The sequence below is a fragment of the Tinamus guttatus genome, unplaced genomic scaffold (assembly GCF_059628265.1).
Source record: "Tinamus guttatus ecotype Peru unplaced genomic scaffold, ASM5962826v1 Tinamus_guttatus_pri_ptg000394l, whole genome shotgun sequence".
NCBI lineage: Eukaryota > Metazoa > Chordata > Aves > Tinamiformes > Tinamidae > Tinamus > Tinamus guttatus.
In genome coordinates this window covers 488623-508716 of record NW_028288928.1, presented here as the reverse complement: position 1 = coordinate 508716, position 20094 = coordinate 488623, and the positions used below count along the sequence as shown (strand labels likewise).

Genomic DNA, 20094 nt, shown 5'->3' with positions numbered 1-20094 from the left:
GGGGAAATAATGGTAAGGGGGTCATGGACCAGAATAACTGAGCTGGATGGCAAATTTCTGGATACTAGAGCAGAAGAGCTGAGGAACATATGGCACCAAAGCTTGTACAGGTCAAGATGTAACTTTTGACTCTGTTGGAGATAGAAAAGCAGTCTAAAAATAACATTTCCTGAGAGGAGAAGGAGAGAAGAGAGAGATGAGTATTTGATATAACAGACCCCAAACACAACACACTAGTAGTTTCAGATGGGATTAGAAGTTTTGTCAAGCAGTGATGCAGAGAAAGAAACTATATTCCCATTGGAAGCAACGAACAGATGGATTCTCAGCTAATGGATAGATTTGAGCCTGTGCAGAACATTTTGTATGATTTATAGGACAGTGTAAATGGATGCTAAAGGAAGTCACACCAAGTCTTCCTTAGTTGTAGGTTGGTGTGAAGAATAAAGCAGTAAAAAATTGGTTATAGGGAATCTTGAAGAAAATAAGAGCGGCAAAGGCAGCTACTCAGCAAAAATGGGAGGTTGCAGGCTTTTGAAGGGTTGAAAAGAGGACATTTCTGTCATCCAAGACTGCTAGCCTCTCACAAGATGACAAATTAGACAATTCTGATGTATTCAGCTGCCAAAACAAGCTTGCACGGGCCATGAGAAAATCCAGGCCAGCTGTGAGTGGTCAAACAAAGGATTCAATAGCAATGTTGACAGGAATTAACAATGATTTAAGAGAAATGGGCATATCTGTGTCTAAAAAAAGCTCTACAGCTTGTTCTCCTGCTGTTAATTTGCACATTTTTAGAGGCACTATTACAATTAACAGAAGCAAGACTTTTTAAGAATATAAGGGTGAAAGAGGTATTAGTTAATAGGAAAAAAAAGCTCTGAATGGAAGCAAACAGTTAGGTCACTTCTCTGACACAAGTAAAAGATAATAATCACCAGGTGACTGAGGAAAATGACTTAAGATACACTGCATTATAATATCACCTTTTTCTTTCTTTTTCTTTCCTAGAGACCATCTTCTATTTGGCAAATGTACTATTTTCTGAGGCCCTAAGCAGCATCCTTTAACAGGTTTCATTATAAAAGAAATATCTTGCTACCATCTGTCAGTTACCACATTAAAGAACAAGAGCACAGCTGAGCATGTGCAAAACCAGTATTCATTAGAAGTGAAATGACCTTGCAAGAACTGAAAACCGTATATGGAAGGCTTAATCCAGGCTAAATTGCACCTGGAGACCATTAGGGACCTGGCCCTACTAACTGTTCACAAATTACGTCAGGTATCAGGGAACATGGAGGTGTGCCTTGATGACAGCTTCAGAGCCGCTCAACATGGATGCAACCGTTCTGTGCACTCTTGCCATTGCTAGCTTGGAGCTTTTCCCTATAAACAAGCACTTCCATTCTTTGACAGCTGATGAAAAAAACAAGAATTTCCCTCATAGGTCTGACAATTGCCCTGATTCTCCAGTATCCCCTGGAGTCAGCACTTTGGTTCAAGGCTCTTTTTTTTTCAGGGCCTTTGAACTGGATAGGGGAATATCAACAGAAGGAGAATTTTCTGGTAAAGTTTCAGGAGTCCTTGCTGGTAAAGAAAGATCAGTACAATAATGATTTTTTTCACACAGACTGTTCTTTTCCACAGGCAGATTTCAAACACTAAGGCTGACACACAGATAATGGTTGTGTTTACACTGTGGACAGATGTGCATGGCATTTCCCACACATGAATCTATACCCAAGCCATGGCCTGGATGTAAACTGGAACAAAAGCTGGGTTTGCATCATCAACTGACGTATCTCGTCTTCTTTTGGAAGCAAATACAGAGGCACAGTAAGGTGGAACAACATGGTGTGCTCCAAAAGGTGGCTGGTGTTGCTGGTCCGCTACAGAGCAGCTGGGTTTCATGCTGTGATGGTGCAGTGGATGCGGTAGATGTGAGCATGACTCCTGAGAGAGCTGCATTGCTAGAGGAGGACACAGAAGTCCTCAAGATCAGAAGACAGGTTGTGAGACCCTACACAAAATTCTACTGGGTAGAGTGAGAACAGAAGGCTAGTTCTGTGGTTCAAGGCTTTAGCAGATAAGAAAGCTCTGGATTTTTCTGCTGACTTGGGTCTTTCAGTCCTTCATTAGTTTCTTTTATGGGAAAGTATGACATTGCCTACTATGTTCTCATGCCAGCCATCACACAAACACTAGTCTTGCAACAGTACAAAGAGGGCAGGCAACATATAAAATGTCTACTCTTGTCCAGGGCTCCTGTTTTTGGCAGAAATGTTTCTTAGCTCCCAACACTTCTGGGATTCTGAATGCATCTGCTAGGCAGCATTCCTGAAAATGGGAGGAGTGAGGACTTGCCATTCCCTATAAACACTAGCCAAGAGCTGAGCAGAGTTTGAACTTGGAAACTGGAACTTTACGTGGAAAACCCATCTGCAAGAGTGTGATTCCACTTCACCCATTGTTCAAGTCTCTGCTTGAGAAACAGAGTATAAGATGACATTAAAGACACTCAGGAAGTGACTGGGATGTGAATGACAAATATCTACAGAGCTAAAAAAGACTCCCTAAACTACCTAGATATTCCTTTTCTGTTTTTTTTTTTTCATAATTACCTTTAAACCTAGGAAGGATGATGACTGCTTATAGATCATCTTCAAAGACCTTGCTCCCTTTGTTGTGGTATCGGGATTCTGCAGGACTATGTAGCAGGAGGTAAGAATACTACTCTTTGTGAAAGATCAAGTAAAAAAAATAATAAAAAAATCCAGTGTTTAGAAGAGTTTAAAGAACATTTTGATATCTGTGCTTTATGTACAAAACCAATTGTCCAATGTAATTACAACAGTAGCAGGAAGGTAGGCTAGATGTTGAACCCAGCAGGAATATGATAAAGCAACTATCGAAAGTTTTCAGCTGTAATGAATACAACAAACTTCCTTATCAACTAGGGGATTTCTGAGAGAGATGAGTAGGAGGAGAAAAGCTATACATCTGAAAACACAAACAAGAAGCTTGCAGACTATTAGCAGCAGGCCAGAGAGATGCTGTAAGCTTGAAAAGAAAAGATAATTTTAAGGTTTTGATAAAAAAAGAACCATATACACATCATACCAAATTCTCAGTCCATAAACTCTTAAAAGTCAAACAAGTACCTTCCCTGAGTATGAAGAAATCATGCTTAGGTTTTAGAGCTGATTACCCAAATTCTTCTTATTGGCAGACATGCAAGGAGAAACTGTCCTATAATATGAAGATAGTGGGTTTTTGTTTGTTTTACACGGACAACTCTTTAAATCTGGCATAGCTGTGGTTATTTTGTTGATTTTTGCTTAACTGTATTTCATACCCACATGTGAAAATTTAGTCTTGCTCTTTTAAGCTCAATGGAATCCAATTTAATTTCCAATGAATTCTTTTCAATAGTTTTATTGTACATCAAGTCTCTTGAATTTATGGGGACACAAGAGGCTGAGCTACAGGTCAAGTTTTACAGTTTCAGGAGCCCGTTTGTTGAAAATGGGCTGCTGTCCTTGTGTATATCTCATGGTAAATATAAAATTATTCAGCTTGAGTTAAACTACACTGGAGGAGCTGTATTGATCTTTTTGGCCAACCCTGTGTATCCACATGTGTGTGTTGTATGTGTGTGTTTCTGTGTGTGGCTATGGGGAACACATGCTTAGCCTTTCTACGGGTTGGACCTGGTGGCTTGGAGCTGCAGCACCTCACCTCTGTCATCAGGCTGCCAGGTTCAGCAGCTCTTGATAGTGTTAATTCTTGGTTCTGGCTCAAATGACTCTAAGTCTTCCTCTAAGGGAGCTTGTTCTCCTTTACTGGCTATTATGGCATTGTAATGTTATGTGATGTGTAGCAATCTGGAAGGCTGACCTCTGAAAGTAACTCAAAATTCCCCCAAAACACCATCTTTTTGTTCAACAAGGCATACAATAACTGTTTTAGGCTCTCTATTGGCTACTCCACCGATAATATTTCAATTACTAGAAAATTACTCATATGCTTTAATAAATATAATGCTTTTGCTGCTGCAGTAAAACCTAGCAACTGATTTGGCCCCATGTTATAAAAAGAACTATTTCCTAGAATTCTTGTATTGCACATAATCCTGCTTCACCACAGCCTAAGAACTGATTTCAATGAAGTGGCTGACACTAGGTTAGGTGATCTTGCCAGGTATCTGGAGGAGGGCCAGATGACAGGCTGTCTACATGTAGAGAAGCTTATTGGACTCTATGGCGCTGGGATAACGCATTTTGGACTAACAAATTATACCACTGCATAAAGCATACAAGGAATGAATCCAATTCATCTAAAACATCCAACTATCCACCCAGAATCAGAGCCATCACACGTGGCAGCCCATAACACAAGCGGTGGCAAGCAATAGGTCACACAAATCATCAAAAAACAAACAAACTTGGTTTTCAATATTTTTTCCCCAAGGTCTCAGAGAATTCCTATCTTTCTTCTATCTAACTAGTGATTCAGAAGTATATGCTTGCAATATATTATGCTACTGGTGAGTATCATAACACTTGTTGATACTGACTGGTTTATCATTAGAAAGCCTATAGATTAGGTGTCACCCTTTCACTCAGATCAAGCTTAAACTTGTTCAATAACTTATTTTGTGCTGTGCAAGAAACCCCTGTGGAGTTTGTCAGCCACAATACACTGTAACCACTTTTAAGATACACTAGTATAGAAAATCATACCATGACTGTAAATTTAAGAGTGCACTGGTATTAACAAATAAACAGTTGACAACTGGCTTGAAAAATTAACTGGCATTACAATTATAGGAGCAACAATGAAGAAAAAAATAGAAGAGTAAATACAAGACCTTGCAAACGAAACACTTCAAAATACACCCCTATGTATCTAAAATTAGTTTGTCTGATTTATCCCACATGATAGAAATGTTTTCAGGAGTGAAGATTAATTGTATTACGGTGCTCTTGACATCCTATTTTTCCAATCCATTTGCCAGCAAGATGCTTTTTCATTACAAAGCTTTTACTATTATAACTTTCACCTGCTGAGTTTAGGCAACTAGCAATAATGTGAAAATGCTTTTCTCATTGAAACTCTCTTTTTATATTGTTCTCATTGTATTTGAGCACATCTATTTTATGAGAATGTGCATATGCAAAATAGGGATGACTAATATGAATGTTACTTCATGCTTATTTTTAAAACTGTGGTTAGGTTGCTTCGTTTTCTAAAGCTGGATTTATGTATAGGTTCCTGATGACTTAACACAGATGTTTTATGTGATGTGAAGGTGGTTGTTTTTCAGAGGAAAAAGTAATTGTCATTTTGCACACTCCGCAACAAACCAATGGTTGGCTGAATGAGAGCACCGCCTGCCTTCCTTAGAACCCTACTGAAATCCTCGTGGAAGAGGGTAAGTTGTGCCCGCAGAGCAAGGACTCATGAAAGCTGTTTTGAAAGTTATTTAGCACAAATTACTCCAGCTATCTCCTCTAAGCAATGGATTTGTAAAATAAAAGTTAAAAAGAAGAAGAAAAAAGGCAATTCTAGGACACGTAGGACATGTAGAATTGTTTTAAAACTTCTTTCATGACATTAAAGCAAGTAATTAGAGAAAAAAAACTTCACTGTTTTATGAGGATGAATGATTTTTTAAGTTTTTAGCAAGGATTTGGACTTTGAAATGTATTAATTTTAGTTACCTGAAAACTCTGGGCAACCTCCATATTCATAGGCATCTCTATGTACATACTTATGAGAAGTACTTGAAACAAACATTTTGGAGCTATCATTCTCTCGGATCTCCAAGATCCAGATTAGAGTGATAAACTCTTTTGAGTTTCTCTCAGGGATATCTAAGTTCTTTTCTCACATCAGTCACTTTTTGCCTCATATTCCATGAAGGGCTTCAGCATGTTGAATGGTGTGTGAATGTGGTGTGTGAACCGCACACTATTACTGCAGTAATAGGCTTGTAGCTGAAATGGAGACATCCTCCATCCCTTGGGCAGCTGCTAAGGAGTCCAAGTGCTGGTGTGGGTTAAGCACGAAAGTATGAAACCAAATGTTATTCCTTACTAGAGATGATGAGATGCCTCCTATACACACACACACACACAAATATATATATTCAATATACATACACTGAGGAAAATGCTTTGGAATGAATGGTTGAGTATAATTATCAGGTATTATTAAGATGCCAGATAGCTCTGGGAATTGCAGAACTATCTTCCTGCAGAGCTCTTGAAATATAAAGTCAAAAAACTTCTGTGATTTGTCATGAGTAGGTGGCTGAAAGGGTTTATCATTGCGTCTCTGTGTTCTCTTTTCTCCTCCTGAGTACTAAAGGAATTCACTTCAATAAAAATACAAGCTACTGTGCCACTCTTGACACTTTCAACTAGGGACAAGGCAAGCTGTGTGATTTCTTGCTGGCAGGCAGTGTGATTTCTTGCTCCACACAAACAAATTTTTTTTTTGCTAAAGCTGAAATGGACTTCAGGTAACACAACCCATGACAGAACATACCTCAGTCTGCTGTGTTACTTTGTGCCCCATAGGGTTTAGATCATAGCTGAAATTGTAGAAACCATGATTGTGTCAGGAGAGAGGTCTACACTGTGCTAATGACTCTGCACTGCTATCCTCCAACATACTGAATCAAGGAGCCCATGAAGGAGAAACCTAGGGGGGACCTGATCTATCAATATGTAAGAAGGTCGATCACACTCTTTGATAACATGGTCTTAAACAGCCACTTAAGCTCTTGTTATTTTTCACAGTATTGAATTCAAGAGGTGGTCATTCCTCATTCCTGCAGTGGTAAATAGGAAAGCTGCTGATCTGCAAGCACTCATAGCTGCTTTAATTTATCCTACTCCACATGCCCTAAGTTGAGGAATACAAGAAGAAATAAGTGGTGGGAGGGCTCCAAATAAAGGTCCAGAAGGGAGAAAGGGAAGTGGGGAGGAGCAAGAGGCTTGGCCACTCCTCTGTATTCACTCTTGTTTGTTCTATTGAGACAAGAGAACAAACTGTACTGTTATCTGTACTGTTAACTGAATTAGTGGAGTAAACACAATTTTTGAAAGTGGAGCAATTACAAGAGAAGGGTAGAAGAGAGGATGTAGCCACTGTCACGGGAACAGGGAATATGTCTCTGAACCTTCTCAGGAGGAAGAGAAAATCAAACCAGAACTTCTTGTGCCCTCTTTCAGGGCTGTAACCCCTATGCTCTTGGGCACAGGAAGGCTGCCAGCACCCTCTCCTCATTCCCTTTAAATGCACTCAGCTGTCATCACTTCAGTTTTTGCAGCACCCACTCACTCTAACATGCTCCAGAAATGCTCCTGCATGCATCGAGGATCTCAGTTAAGACTCGTTCCTGCCTGTTGAGACTGAGATTCACAGCACACAAACCCTAGGCAACTGGGAAAATCAAATATAGAAGAAATTGAAACAATTTCCTGATGTAAGCAGGTTCTTGACAGAGTCTTTTCTGGCCTGTAACTGTTGGACCCAAATTCTCCCAAAGTCCTTTATAGGCATTTGTATCTGGAGCCTGTGCTGTTCTTTGAAGAGTAAACCTTAAAAAAAGAAAGCAAAAACGCCAGCAATCAGTTTATCACTTTCTTGGAATTCTCTGTCATTAAAGATGACCAACTTTTGTCTTGGAATCCTGAAACATTGGGACGAGTCATGCAGGACTTGATACCACCTTCCACTTTTCTGCATGTGCTTAAAGTCTTTTAATCTCACCTGGCTCAGTGTGAGGCAGTCACATAAATAGCATGAAGCAGCCCCATCCTTTGGAAGATAGGAACCAGCATGTATACTGGTATACATGGGATATTCACAGCAGGCACCTTTGGGTGCTTCCATTAAAGATTTGTGCAGTGAAGAAGAAGAATCGAGTCCTGGGGAGCCTGGTGGAATTACAGAATTCTCCAAAAACCAGGAGAGTTTCATCGTTTAAGTCTCTGGCTGGCTGATCTCAAATATGAGCCTTATTTAGGAGCTGTCTTCACTTGTCTCTGGTAAAGATCATCAGGGATTAACTGATAGCATGTGAGAAAAGAAGACTAAGGTGTAGTAAGAAATAAGATTGCTTTCAGCATTGCATGAGGTGAGCAATTTAGTGAAATATTTCAAATATTTCACCCTGGGTATACTCCTCCTCAGAGTTAGGGATCCTTTAGTAATTACTTGAAAAGCAGAAACGAAGGGGGAAAATTAAAGGAAGGATCAACATCAAATGTAAGATGCTTGGTTGAACTTGAGAAATGCCCTGATAATAGCTTCAAGCATTCAAATGGAAAAATTCATCCCTACTTAATATTATTGATTCTATGTCTGGAGAAAAAAAAAAATATATATATATATAGTGTCCAGGCTGCTGGAGATGCCAACTGGAGGGAGACGGACAAATGAGGTCAAATTAATTACTTTGTTCAAACAATGAAACTCAAGGTGAAAAGAAAAATGGTAAAAAGCCCAAGGAAAAAACACTAAAACGCTTCTTTCCATCTGAAATATAGGTGCCTGTAACCCCTCAATACCTTGGTGAACTCCTGACTTTAATTAGAGTTGATGGGAATTGTATTGACTTCAACAGAGGATTTTATCTTGCAAATATTCTCTGGTCATCCAAAAAGCTTTGGTGACCATGCCCCATGTCTTCCTTTGTTCTGAATCTAGATGACTGATACTCTTGACTATTGTTTCATGGTACTTATCCCGAAGGCAGAGATTATTTGCTATCTTCTATTTATAGGAACTCCTGGAAATCTCCTGGAAGATCACCGAGAACTTTTAAATTGAGTCTTGGATTCAAAATCTTTCCTGCTCCATTAGAGGGGTAGACTGACTTTCTCACCCCTCAAATATTCACCAAAAATATGTGCATGTGTATAGGGTAATAGTTGCAGGCAGTGTCCTAAATTTGCTGAACTTAGCAATGAGCAAAAGGAGGTCCCCGATGAAACACGGAATTACCATTTACATAAGAGACTCCACAGAAACACACTGAATTTATATAAAAAAGAATACGAATAAACTGCATTTATATGCTAAATCACAAAGCCTGTGTTTAAGCTTTTTACTCTGTAAAATGTTTTGTACCTGAAAACGCCTCCTAAGCAAGATTTGTTTTTTCAAGGTGGGACTAATCAAGTCCCAAAACACTGAGCATATCCTGGAAGAGGATTATATCTGAAATTAGAATTGTATATTGGTCATTAGTTTTTTCTTCATTTAAGACAGACGTGTGGATTCAATAGCATTATATTCAGCAATGAAGAGGAAATTAACAGGGGCACAGATTAGAAACAAGAAGATGTATTTTCCTAAAACTTAGTGCTGAAAGCAATGAGCATGCAGTGACAGTACCTCTGGCAGTGCTGGGTGCTGAAATGTCTGTTAATACCAGGCCAGGATTTTGGGCACATGAACCTAATGGTGGCTTTCCTGCCACAAATCTGCAACAAATTTGTTGCAAACTGCAACAAATACTACCGCATGTACCTGGCAAGTCACACATGAAACACCCTTATGACAGTTTACAGAGCCTTCTAAGATGGTTTTGGCTACTGGAAATAACTGATGTACCTGCAATACACTAAAATTTCTACATTTTTTCCCACAGTTTTGAGTGTGTACTGTCATGGCAGGGAGCGTGGTAATTAAATGTGCTCAATTCTCCCGACAAAAAAAAAAAAAAAGAGAGAGAGAGAAAAACTCTCAAGATCTGCATGTTTTACACATTGGCACATTTCAGGAGCAATGTTTTTCTGTTTCCAAAGGAATCTCAGCTCCTACGTTATCTTTCAGGATGGTATAACAGAAAAGTAAAAGCCACGCTAAGATAAGGCCAAGTATATATTTTCATCTATATATGTTTTAGCTATGAAAAATATTGCCAAGTTTTTCCAAGTTTTATTTTAGAAACAATAATTTTTAACGTAAAAGATGATAGAGACCAGTGTCTTCACAAAGCCTGATAACTGCTGCAAATAATCATTTTAAGATTATAGTATGGACTTTCTTATCCATATGCAATGTGTCTAAACTTTCATACCATCGTTTTTCGGAACCTGATTTTCTGCAGAGCAAGTAATCTAAATATACCATAGTGTGAAGATTAGATTGAGTTCAGTGTAGAGACATACATTGTCATTTCTCCTTACCAACACCTCCCACTATTGCTCTGCATGTAAAGGTATTTCATTTTCTGAATTCAACCTGTCAACTGTAAAAAAATATGTCCTAATCCCATTATACGCATCACAGTTCACTAACAACCACGCAGGACCAATCAAGCCTTTTTTTTTTCTTTGATCATTCCAGATTTACACACTGGCCAAGGGCAAGAACCATGAAGTCTGCTGAGAATAGATGAGTGGAAGGAATCTGCAAGGTGTCTTGCTACATATTCAATACAAATGACAATTGTTTAAAAGGTGCCTTAACTTCCATTTTACAAAGTTCACTACTGTAGTAAATGCTCTTCCACTAGTACTCTATTTCCATTTGTGCTGCTGTAACTCCTCTGATTTCCTGGTGGCATAATTGTTAAATACCTGACTGCAGCTGTGACTTGATAATTGCAGCTGTCTAGCTTCCTTCTTCACCATTAACTCAAATATTGACTTCTGTTCTTAGGAGTCTAATTTGATATCAGAGCTTCATGGGCAGAAAATAGAATTTAAATCCTATGGAAAACTTAGGCGTTTCAACACTTACTACAACTGCAAACTGGGACAAAACTTTACATTTTGAAAAGTTTACAATTAACAGATGATTCTGAAATATTTTTACACATGACGATGACCTTCTGAAACGTCCTCTCTGTATACAGTTTATATGTTGTATATAATACTGTTTTGACCTTTATTTTATATAAAAGTAGAACTTTTAAGTCCTTCTGTTTTATCCTGAAGAGTGAGAACGATAAAGGTGAAGCATTTAGATAATTCTCATTTAAAATATTTGTATCTTGAAAAACACTGTTTCATCCACATTTTTTGAGAGGAAGCAAATTTTCCAAGTTCCCTGAGAAAGGTGAGAAAGTCTTAAGTTTCTAAGTTGCCTTAGAAAACTTGCAATCAGCTGTTCTAGGAAGAGTTTTTAGGCAACAATGTGATCATTTCAAGATCATTGAAAATACTTCTTTGTTTTGGTTTGCAAAATCTTTCAGAGGGCCAACAACATGTCGTGCTGACAGGCTGCAGCTGCAGGGTTGTTGGGGCTATCAGGCAATATTGAATGTCTCCTGTCTGAATGCTGAGAGCCATGGAGGCTCTATCGACTTCACTGCGGAATTAGAACAAAATGAATGAAGCTCAAGAAAGGATTAAAAAAAGAGAGGGTAACCTTTCCTCACTGCAAAGCAGTTTTCTAAATTTGAGAGTCCCTCTCAGGTTTAAAATAAAACTGGCTGTGCCATTAGACAACTCTTCAAGTTGATTAGAAAAGATGGTAAAACATATTAGCTTTCAGGCTGCTATCAGTTCTCTCAGCTAGGACAAAAACATTGTGTATAATCAATTTTAATTTTCATATGCCCATGACAAAGCATAAAGCTGCATATTTTGGATTATAAGCATAGCAGGATACTTTTCCCTTTTTTTCCTCTCACCTTATTTAAATTGCTGTTTTGACTGCAATCATTAAAGGAATAATAGAAGCATTTTTATTGGCAGTAAGTTTTACAAAACACGACCTTAACAAGAAGTCCTTTAAAATTTTTTGGACAAAGTAATAATTCAAGGAATTAATTTAGCCCTTTGGTGCAAATGAGCTGTTTCCAAATTATACACATATATGAATCACTTCACACAGAACTGAATTATAGCCAAACTTGCTCAGCTGCAAGGTGGCAGCCATAGAGACAAACAGTATAACTTTGTAGGTTGAGTAATGCTGGACAGGACACTAAAGCAAAGCATTTCTCTTGCAGTTGTTTCCATGGCATCTTTAACACCCACATACAGCAAGTAGGACATTGGTTGTTACAGTCTCATCCAAATAAATCCCACAAAGTAAATTGCATGGAACTCAATTTATCTATCTACCTCGAAATGAAGTTTGCTGGGATTTGAACCTGTGACTTCAGGAAAAAAAAAAACAAAACCAGGCATTTCAAACCTGATGTGCAAGTCACTCAGCCATTCTATCAGCTTTAACGCTAAGACATAAATATTAAATTCAAGAACATAAGCATGCACATATATCTCTAAATCTATACATATATAGATGTACCTACATTTGCCTGAGATTCATCATGCCCATTGATTTCTGCTAATTCCTTGGCACTTTTTAACTGCAAAGAGTAAGCAACAAAACAAAACAAAACAAGTACATTACTCGAGCATTTCACATAGTTATCTTTGATTTATTTGAAGGAGCGTTTTATAAAGCTTCCAATGAGAAAAACAGATGGAGCATATAATTCTAATGAGTTTTTGTTCAAACCATTTTGAAACCAACATACTTAAGGCTTGATAGGTTAGGAAAAAAAAGGAAATAATAAGACTAGGTCATTATTTTTGAAATAATAAGATTAGAAAGTAGTTTCAAGGCATAAAAAGTGTACAGAATTGGCTCTCAAGAATAATAAATGATTTCATTTCCCATTCTTGCTGCTATTAATTCAAACTTTGGAATATTTGCAAGTTGCCACTAGCTAAATAGTGTTTTGCTAATGATTACTTTTGAATGATATATTTTGCGTTGTTTAAGATGCCAGAGTGATATTGTATGTTTCCTTCCTGAGGAAGAATCTAAATAACTGTCATGGCTGGTGTGTATGATGGAAAAGGAAGCGAAGAGAAGAACATCTTTTTTGTTTAACTGGTAGAAAGAACTGAGAAGCCTGTTAACTTCAGATCCATGAGCTGAAGCAAAGCCTTTTTTCTCTGCAAATTAGCTTTCGTGAGAAAATTCAGGAGTACTTCTTGGAGAAATGTAGGAGATCATTACCAAGAGACTCAAGAAATGTCCTAGCTCATGACTTCCGCCACATGGAAACATGCAGTTGTTCATCCTGTGATTGAGCAAGCATGGCAGGGACGAGACCCTGCAGCTGGCATGAGCTGGTAAACCATGGAGGTTTACGCGCTTATATGAAGCATATGAAGACATTTACCCTTTAGGTGAATTTCGGAAGAGCCATGTGTTTATGCTATCTTAACTCAGAGAAGATATTTGAGGTGGAGGTGATGGAGAACAGTAAACAGAACTTACAGAAGTTTCTCTATTCCTTTGTTTCCATCTGTTTTCGCCAAAGAAGCTAGGGTCGATTTAACTGTTGATAACACAGCTGTAATCCTGAATGACAACAATCCTAAAAATCCAGGAGAATATGAGCGCTATTCTGGTTTGCTTAGGTGTCTAAGTCAGAAGCGCTGGCTGATTACCCTTGGAGGGCTGGCTGGCTTACCACCATCATCCTTCTGCTGTGTGACAGCAACAGCTAAACTGCTTGTGAATCATCAAATTCTCACCGTTTCCATGCTGAGCTTTATGGTATGTCGGGCATGATCTCTGTATACGTTAATATGCAGGGCTGTAAGCCACACCAGTTCAGAAACTGCTGCACCAGCAGTTAAATTGGTCCTTATGGTGAGGGAAGTGGGGGGACGGTCTCTGAGGAAGCAGTGCAAATGATAGCTGGGGACTGCAAACTCATCAGCTGTCCCAGTTCAACTCACTGATGTTCATCTTTCAATACCCTAGAAAAGGCTACAATTTAAAGCAGTGTGATGCATTTTCAATGAATGTTACGTGTTTTTCCTGCACTGAAAAATAATCTTGCTTGAAAAACTGCTGCACTGTGAGGATGGCCATTAGGAACAACCCGAGAAGGCTACTTAAAGCCAAGCACCAAAGTTAGGTACTCCTGCATAGTGGCATCACTGATAAAGCTGTTTCCTAATTCTGCCAGTTCTTCATTATCCAAATTCACCTCACAGGAGTGGTCCTGTTGAGTTTAGCTGGATTACTCACCTGAATAAGAGGTTAGGAAAGCAGGCTTGTGCGTGTAAAACTGCTCTGCATGTTAACACCATGTCCTGAGTGCTCAGGGAGTTCTGTTCATTGCTTCCCTTTTGCCTTTCCTTTTTCAGATTCATAAAACGCAGTTACCCCTTGGTGATTGCTGGCTCCTTGGGCAATGCTCCACACGTGTTCTGCTGGTGACATACCACTTCTCCATCAGCCTGTGCTTGTTGGGATGGAGCCTGGACTCAGCCTCCAGCCTATATTGGTCTACTGGACTTTCGCCCTGCTACCTTTTCGCAGCATCACTGCCCTGGCACAACCTCACCAGTGCAAGCAGCAATAATCTAGTTCTAACGTGAACGGGATGCTACCATCCTTCTATCTCTTTTGCCAGACATGCTCTGAAATGGATGGCAGAGTTCAGGGAAGGTGGTAGCGTCCACATCTACACCAGGACCAATGAGGTAGGAGGTGGAGAAGAACCCATGGAGATAATGGTGGAAAACTCATGGGGACAAAATCCAGCTCCATTCCGAAAACTAACGGGGTAATAGTCCTTTTTTTTTTTTTTTCCAATATTGTTTCATTTAATTTAAGTAGAAAGTACACTTCCATCACATCGTAAATAATGAAATGGAGGCATAGAAACCTCAGAAAACATACAATATTGGAAAAACAGGACTTGCCTTACCCCCACGGCAGGCTCCATTGCAGGTTGATAGGGAGTGCAATATTACCAGCAGAGAGCATGCTGAGCCGACACACTGAACTAGTGCCCGTAACAACCAAGGGCCTACCTGAAAGGAAAGGAAAAGGGCTAAGGAAACAGAAGCCCCTGATGCATCAATTTACCGGGGCACGTTCTTTGGGGACACAAGAGATTAGAGAAAACGCACAGCCACCAGAACAAAATCCTGCATTAGGGAGCTCCATTTCTTTGTAGCACCTGGGTTGATTGCAATCTGGGGTTGGCTCATGCCATCGTGAACAAGCTCCTCATTAACCAAAGCCAGCGGCCATAGAGCAAATCCGATCTAGAAACCTCTTGGCTATAGGAGGGCACCACGGGGCACGAGGAAACAGGACCTCCTCAGCAGGACCCCTGTGACTGGATGAGCGCAGCAGAATCAGACCAAGCTACCAAGCAAACTAGCTCATGGCTGGGGGCCAGCGTGCTCAAACACAGCTGCACCTCCCCGTGTAAACAGGCTTGATCAATCTGAGATGAAATGGCACATTTTACCAAACGTACTACGAACGGGAATAATTCCATCGAGGCGGGAGCCCGTTGCTATTTATTTTCACAAGAAATGCTCATATTTACTTGACTCTGCCATATGATTTTCAATATCCAGCGCAGATAAAACATACAGATGAGCTGTGGTGCTCGTAAAGGAAAGCTGTGAGCATTGGCGAGCGGGGGTCATTACTGTGAGGGCTTTTGCTATTCCAGAAAAGTTTTGGAAACGGTTCAGGGTTGCTGGAGAGGCACACTAGCTGTGTTGCACTGCTTAGGAATTCTGGCTACTTGCAGCCACGGCCTTAGGCATGTTTCAAAGTTAATTCTCGAGAGAAACGCAGATCCATTGTGCTTTTCTTCCAGCTACTGTTTTGTCTGTCTGCCTAGCATGAGTGCACATTTGATTTGCAATTAGTAGGAGTCTGCAGAGATTCAAAAGTCTGCCCTGGTGGTTCCTACTGGGTCTGTTTTTACAAGAGCTCCTTATATGCTTTCGCGGCATAGTAATTTCTATTGCGATATAACATAATTTCTTTTTTTTTTTTTAGTATTTTGTAATACTGTACCTTGAATGCTATGTGAAAAGGCGAACGAGGTGACATTAACTGAAGGAATCTAACCGCTTATATGTTTTTAAGCATTCTGTTGTCACCAAATACAATATTCCTCATGGCACTTAGTATAATACACTGTTGCATCAGTTCTCATTTACAAGGTTATCTTTGTAAGCATAAATGCTAAGAATATGAATTTGAAAATATTCTTTTTCCAAAATCTAAACTATTGCTAGAATATATTTGTCATTAGATATACTGAATGACAAATTTTAGGAGTGGAATGATGACATAGCTTTTGTAATGAGCATTAAAAGAAAAAAAAGAACTTGTATTTGCTTTTCCCAATATGCGTGCTAAATATATACACCTATTTTCAGACATATTCAGAAATTAACTATGAAAAATCTTTAACGTAAGAATAATCAATGCTTTAAATCTTTACCATCCAAGCAATTCATATCCCCCAGTCTGCAAACTGCAGATACTTACCCAAGACATTACATTTTTTAGCTCAAAGTTTTGCAAAAAAATACAAAATAAAGTCTCAAAGCAGAGACTGTGCCTATGCAGCACATGTGTGACTTTGTGATTCTTGTATGTCAACACCATGTGTTTTATACACAATATTGATTTGCACACACAGTGATTACACACAATATGATATTTCATTTACAGATTTACAGATTTCCTTTTTGGTGTGAAATTACCCATTTTATTCTGCTTTTAAGACAAAACTATTACATACACTTCCCAATGTCACAGAGCATCTCAGTGTCAGAGAAATCTAAAATAAAATAATCTGATTTACAGAAACTTGTTCCTCAATCATTAAATAAGTGTATTGAGGAATTTTTTTTTCTAATATCATCATAATAAAATTTTTAGTATATTTGCATCTGCAGAGATAACACAGGACATTTTAAGCTATTTTTATTCAATAATAGCCTTAAAAGAAATATGTGATTTGTTTGAAATATTTTTACTTTTCTGGTATATTTAACTCTCCCTACATTTCTCCCCAAACAGAAAATACATTTCACTGATATATATGTGGAGGAAGACAATACTCAATACGTGAAATTCAATATTGCATAGTGTAAAATAAGGATCCATTTTCACTCTATTTTCTTAAGCTCTTAAGTTACCCTCAGCTGCATTCACAAATGCTAATTGGGCATCATATGGTTATGTCTTCCCCATAGTGGTCAGCATAGTCAGTGGTCAGATTCCTACGAATTTTGGAGATGAAGCCTTGAGTCCTCCTCAGTAAACCTAAGCCAGCCATTATCTCCCACCAAAACCACTCACCTGTTCCTGTAGGACTTTAAGCATTGCTTGTGTGTGCGTTTGCTCTTCCTTGGCTTGCTCCAGTTCGGATTTTTTGTTATTTAATTCTTCCTGTATGCTCAGCAATTGCTGCACAAATAAAAGAAGTTTGTGGTTAGCACAGTCTGGATCCAAAGAGGATTTAAATCCACAGTTCGATAAAATCCTAATTTCAAACAATGCTTTGCAGGATGCTCCTACATTTATTATTGTTGCATAATCTGCTGTGCCTAAATGGACCAGAGGTAAATTATTTTCATCTGCATCTCCTTCTGCAGCAGTGCTCCACGAGTAATGCATCTGTTAACGTACATTAAGCTATTTGTTACATTAAAGCACAAACTCTTGGTACAGTATATCACCCACAGAGGGACTGCCACATTCATCTGAGCCAAAATCTTATTTGTAGAAGTATACGTGGTTTTAATAATACCAGGGTAAACACTACAGTACATAAATAATTTAAAAGCACAGTCCTTTAATATAATTAGTCATTGGCCCAAAGCCATTTTCATTCTGTGCAAAGCAATATTCTGGAAAGCTTCCACACTGAGTTGCCAAGAAGAAAGCTTTCCTTTTTTTCCTTCTAATGTGTTATTTTATTAGATCAGTATCGCTGACACCCTACAATCAATATATCAGCCATGAAGTCTGCTGATCTGCATCATCAAAACAAAAAGCTATGACCAAAAGCTATTTTTATTAAGATAATTTCTGGAATGTAAGGGCATATTTAGAAGTCCATAGCCTCTCATCTTGAATAGCTCTATGTTCTGCACAAATTTATTGTGACGCTCAAGAGCAGGTCAGTAGATTTAATTAATTCCAAAATAATTATATATTTCTGTATCGTTGAGATGTATGTTAGACACTGCTAAAGAGCAAGAGAAGACAACCGAGAGATTAAAAGGGGGGTTTATGGTGCTTTCCTTTCATAATCAAAAATGGAAAATCTAAATTGCTGGAGCAACATATTGCTCTGCTTACACTCTTTTTTAAAGATTACTCGAATGAACACTTGCTTTAATAACTTAGCTTACTGATCTTTCACTTTGCAAGCATCCAAAGCTTACTTTACGGGTTGCTTGACACTCCATTACTTTGACTCAGGCTGATGCTGCAGGTGTTTAGCATTTGGTCAGTCACCGACCAGTAACCAAGGAAGCCCTGTCCCAGCACACTGTCTCAGGCATCAAAGGACTCAGTCTCTGTTGCAGCACCAAGGTTGTTTTAAGAATAGCTTGGAAACATTTGGCTCTTCAGGGCTTGGCACAGCTATTGGTAGTGTATTCCTGGCATAAGTGAACACCAGTTTGATGGTTGGAGTCAAGTCATTCAGCTACTGAAGTAAAAATCCATGGTGGTATATGTCTGATTGTATCTTAAACACTCTACAGCCCAGCTGGTGGAGGCTGCACTGCTTCTTTCAGCAGCGTGTTCCAAAGTTCAACCACCCTCACAGTGAAGAAGTGTTTTGCTGTAAATGCATCTAGCCACCTATGTACTGGGGGAAGCCCTTCATTAGTTCTCCAGAAAAAAAAAAAAAAAAGAAAGAAAAACAGAAAATCTTGAGGCATGAGATTTAATCATCACTGCCTTAGTGCAGTGCTGCTAGGATTAGGGAGTACAGGAAGGACTGCATGACTGCGCAGGACCTGTTTGCGCCACAACTTCTGAAAAGATTGAATGGACATTCAGAACTGAGGAGACATCACCACCTGCTATCATCATCTTTTTTTTTTTTTTTCAGAGATTTTACTCATGTTTCTGGAGACATCTTAAAGCCCACCCGTCTGAACAATATCAAATCTCACCTAGAAGACCTCAAGTGAGTTTTAAGCCCTCTGCTAAGGAAAGTCTTTCCATTATTTAATGCCTGTCGTAAACGGAGATCAAGTCTCACTTCCAGGGTGACCTTGTTACATAGCTGTCAGTAAGATTGAAACTCCCTTCCCTATCCTACCCTACCATGGTTCTCCCATGGACAATTCCTATGTACAGCAGATCAGCTCTCAAGCTGCCACTGCTCCAATCTCACATCTCCCACTGTGATTTAGTCCAATTATATCCCTCTTCCTTTGATCCTGACTTCATCTGTTTTGTGTTTGAGGAGACAACTTCCAAAACTGCCTGAGCTCAGCAGAAAGTAGAAGACAGTTACTGAAAGCACAGGGAGAGCTTCTCACTGCTCTGCATCCTTGTACTTGGCTCTAGATCAGGCAAGAGCAGCAGGAAAACATCCAATGTGCTCAATTTCCCCATGGTAGAAAACTGCAAATATTCTGGTCACAGTATGAGTTGGGAAGCACTGGATATGAGACAAAAATTCCACGTTTCAATGGCTAAATTGGCTAAATTGTCAACTATTTAAGGCTTGTATATGCACAGGCTATGACCTTGAAGGACCTTGAAAGGTCTTTTTTTTCATGGGGCTAGAAAAGGCAGTATCTATAACTACAGCACCACATTCCCAGTCACATGTAAGGTTTCACAGCACTGGGACCTTCCCATTGAACCCCCCAAATGTCAGAACTGCAACTGCTTGATGCCGTTCCATGGACGTTTGACCTCCATTTCTTTTCCTTCCCTCTCTGAAAGCTGCAGAACCTACTCATTTTGCATGGGTCAGGTGCTGAGATCTCTTTTTCCTGGGTGGCTGATGCCACTATGAAGAAGTTATAACTGAAAATTATACCTGTCAAGCAACTTATTTTTTCCTTTTACTCTTATTTTGAGAAATGACAAAGTAGCTTTGACTCAAAAAAATATCAGTCTGAGACAGATGACTGGCATGAAAAAATTTGGCACAAAAACACAAAGTTGGGCAAAATTAAAAGCAAATCAAATACGGATCTTATACTGGGAAAAATGAAGCAAGTTTCATAAAAGGGACTGTTGTCATGCCCACTTGCAAACAGACAGCCACTCCATAAACATTGTAAGGAA

The 20094-nt window shown here is 39.1% G+C and overlaps 1 protein-coding gene across 2 annotated transcripts in view; it reads right to left on the bottom strand.

Moving 5' to 3' along the window:
* The window catches only part of ENOX1 (ecto-NOX disulfide-thiol exchanger 1), a 134260-nt gene that overhangs the window by 8480 nt on the left and 105686 nt on the right, over positions 1-20094 (bottom strand). The window contains exons 9-10 of one of the 2 annotated variants that reach the window (XM_088530933.1): positions 17131-17238; positions 12290-12346 (exon numbers count right to left, since the gene is read on the bottom strand). In XM_088530933.1, coding sequence (XP_088387059.1) covers positions 12290-12346; positions 17131-17238 — 165 coding nt within the window. The remainder of the gene's footprint in view (positions 1-12289; positions 12347-17130; positions 17239-20094) is intronic. The other variant, XM_088530934.1, reaches the window with a different exon arrangement.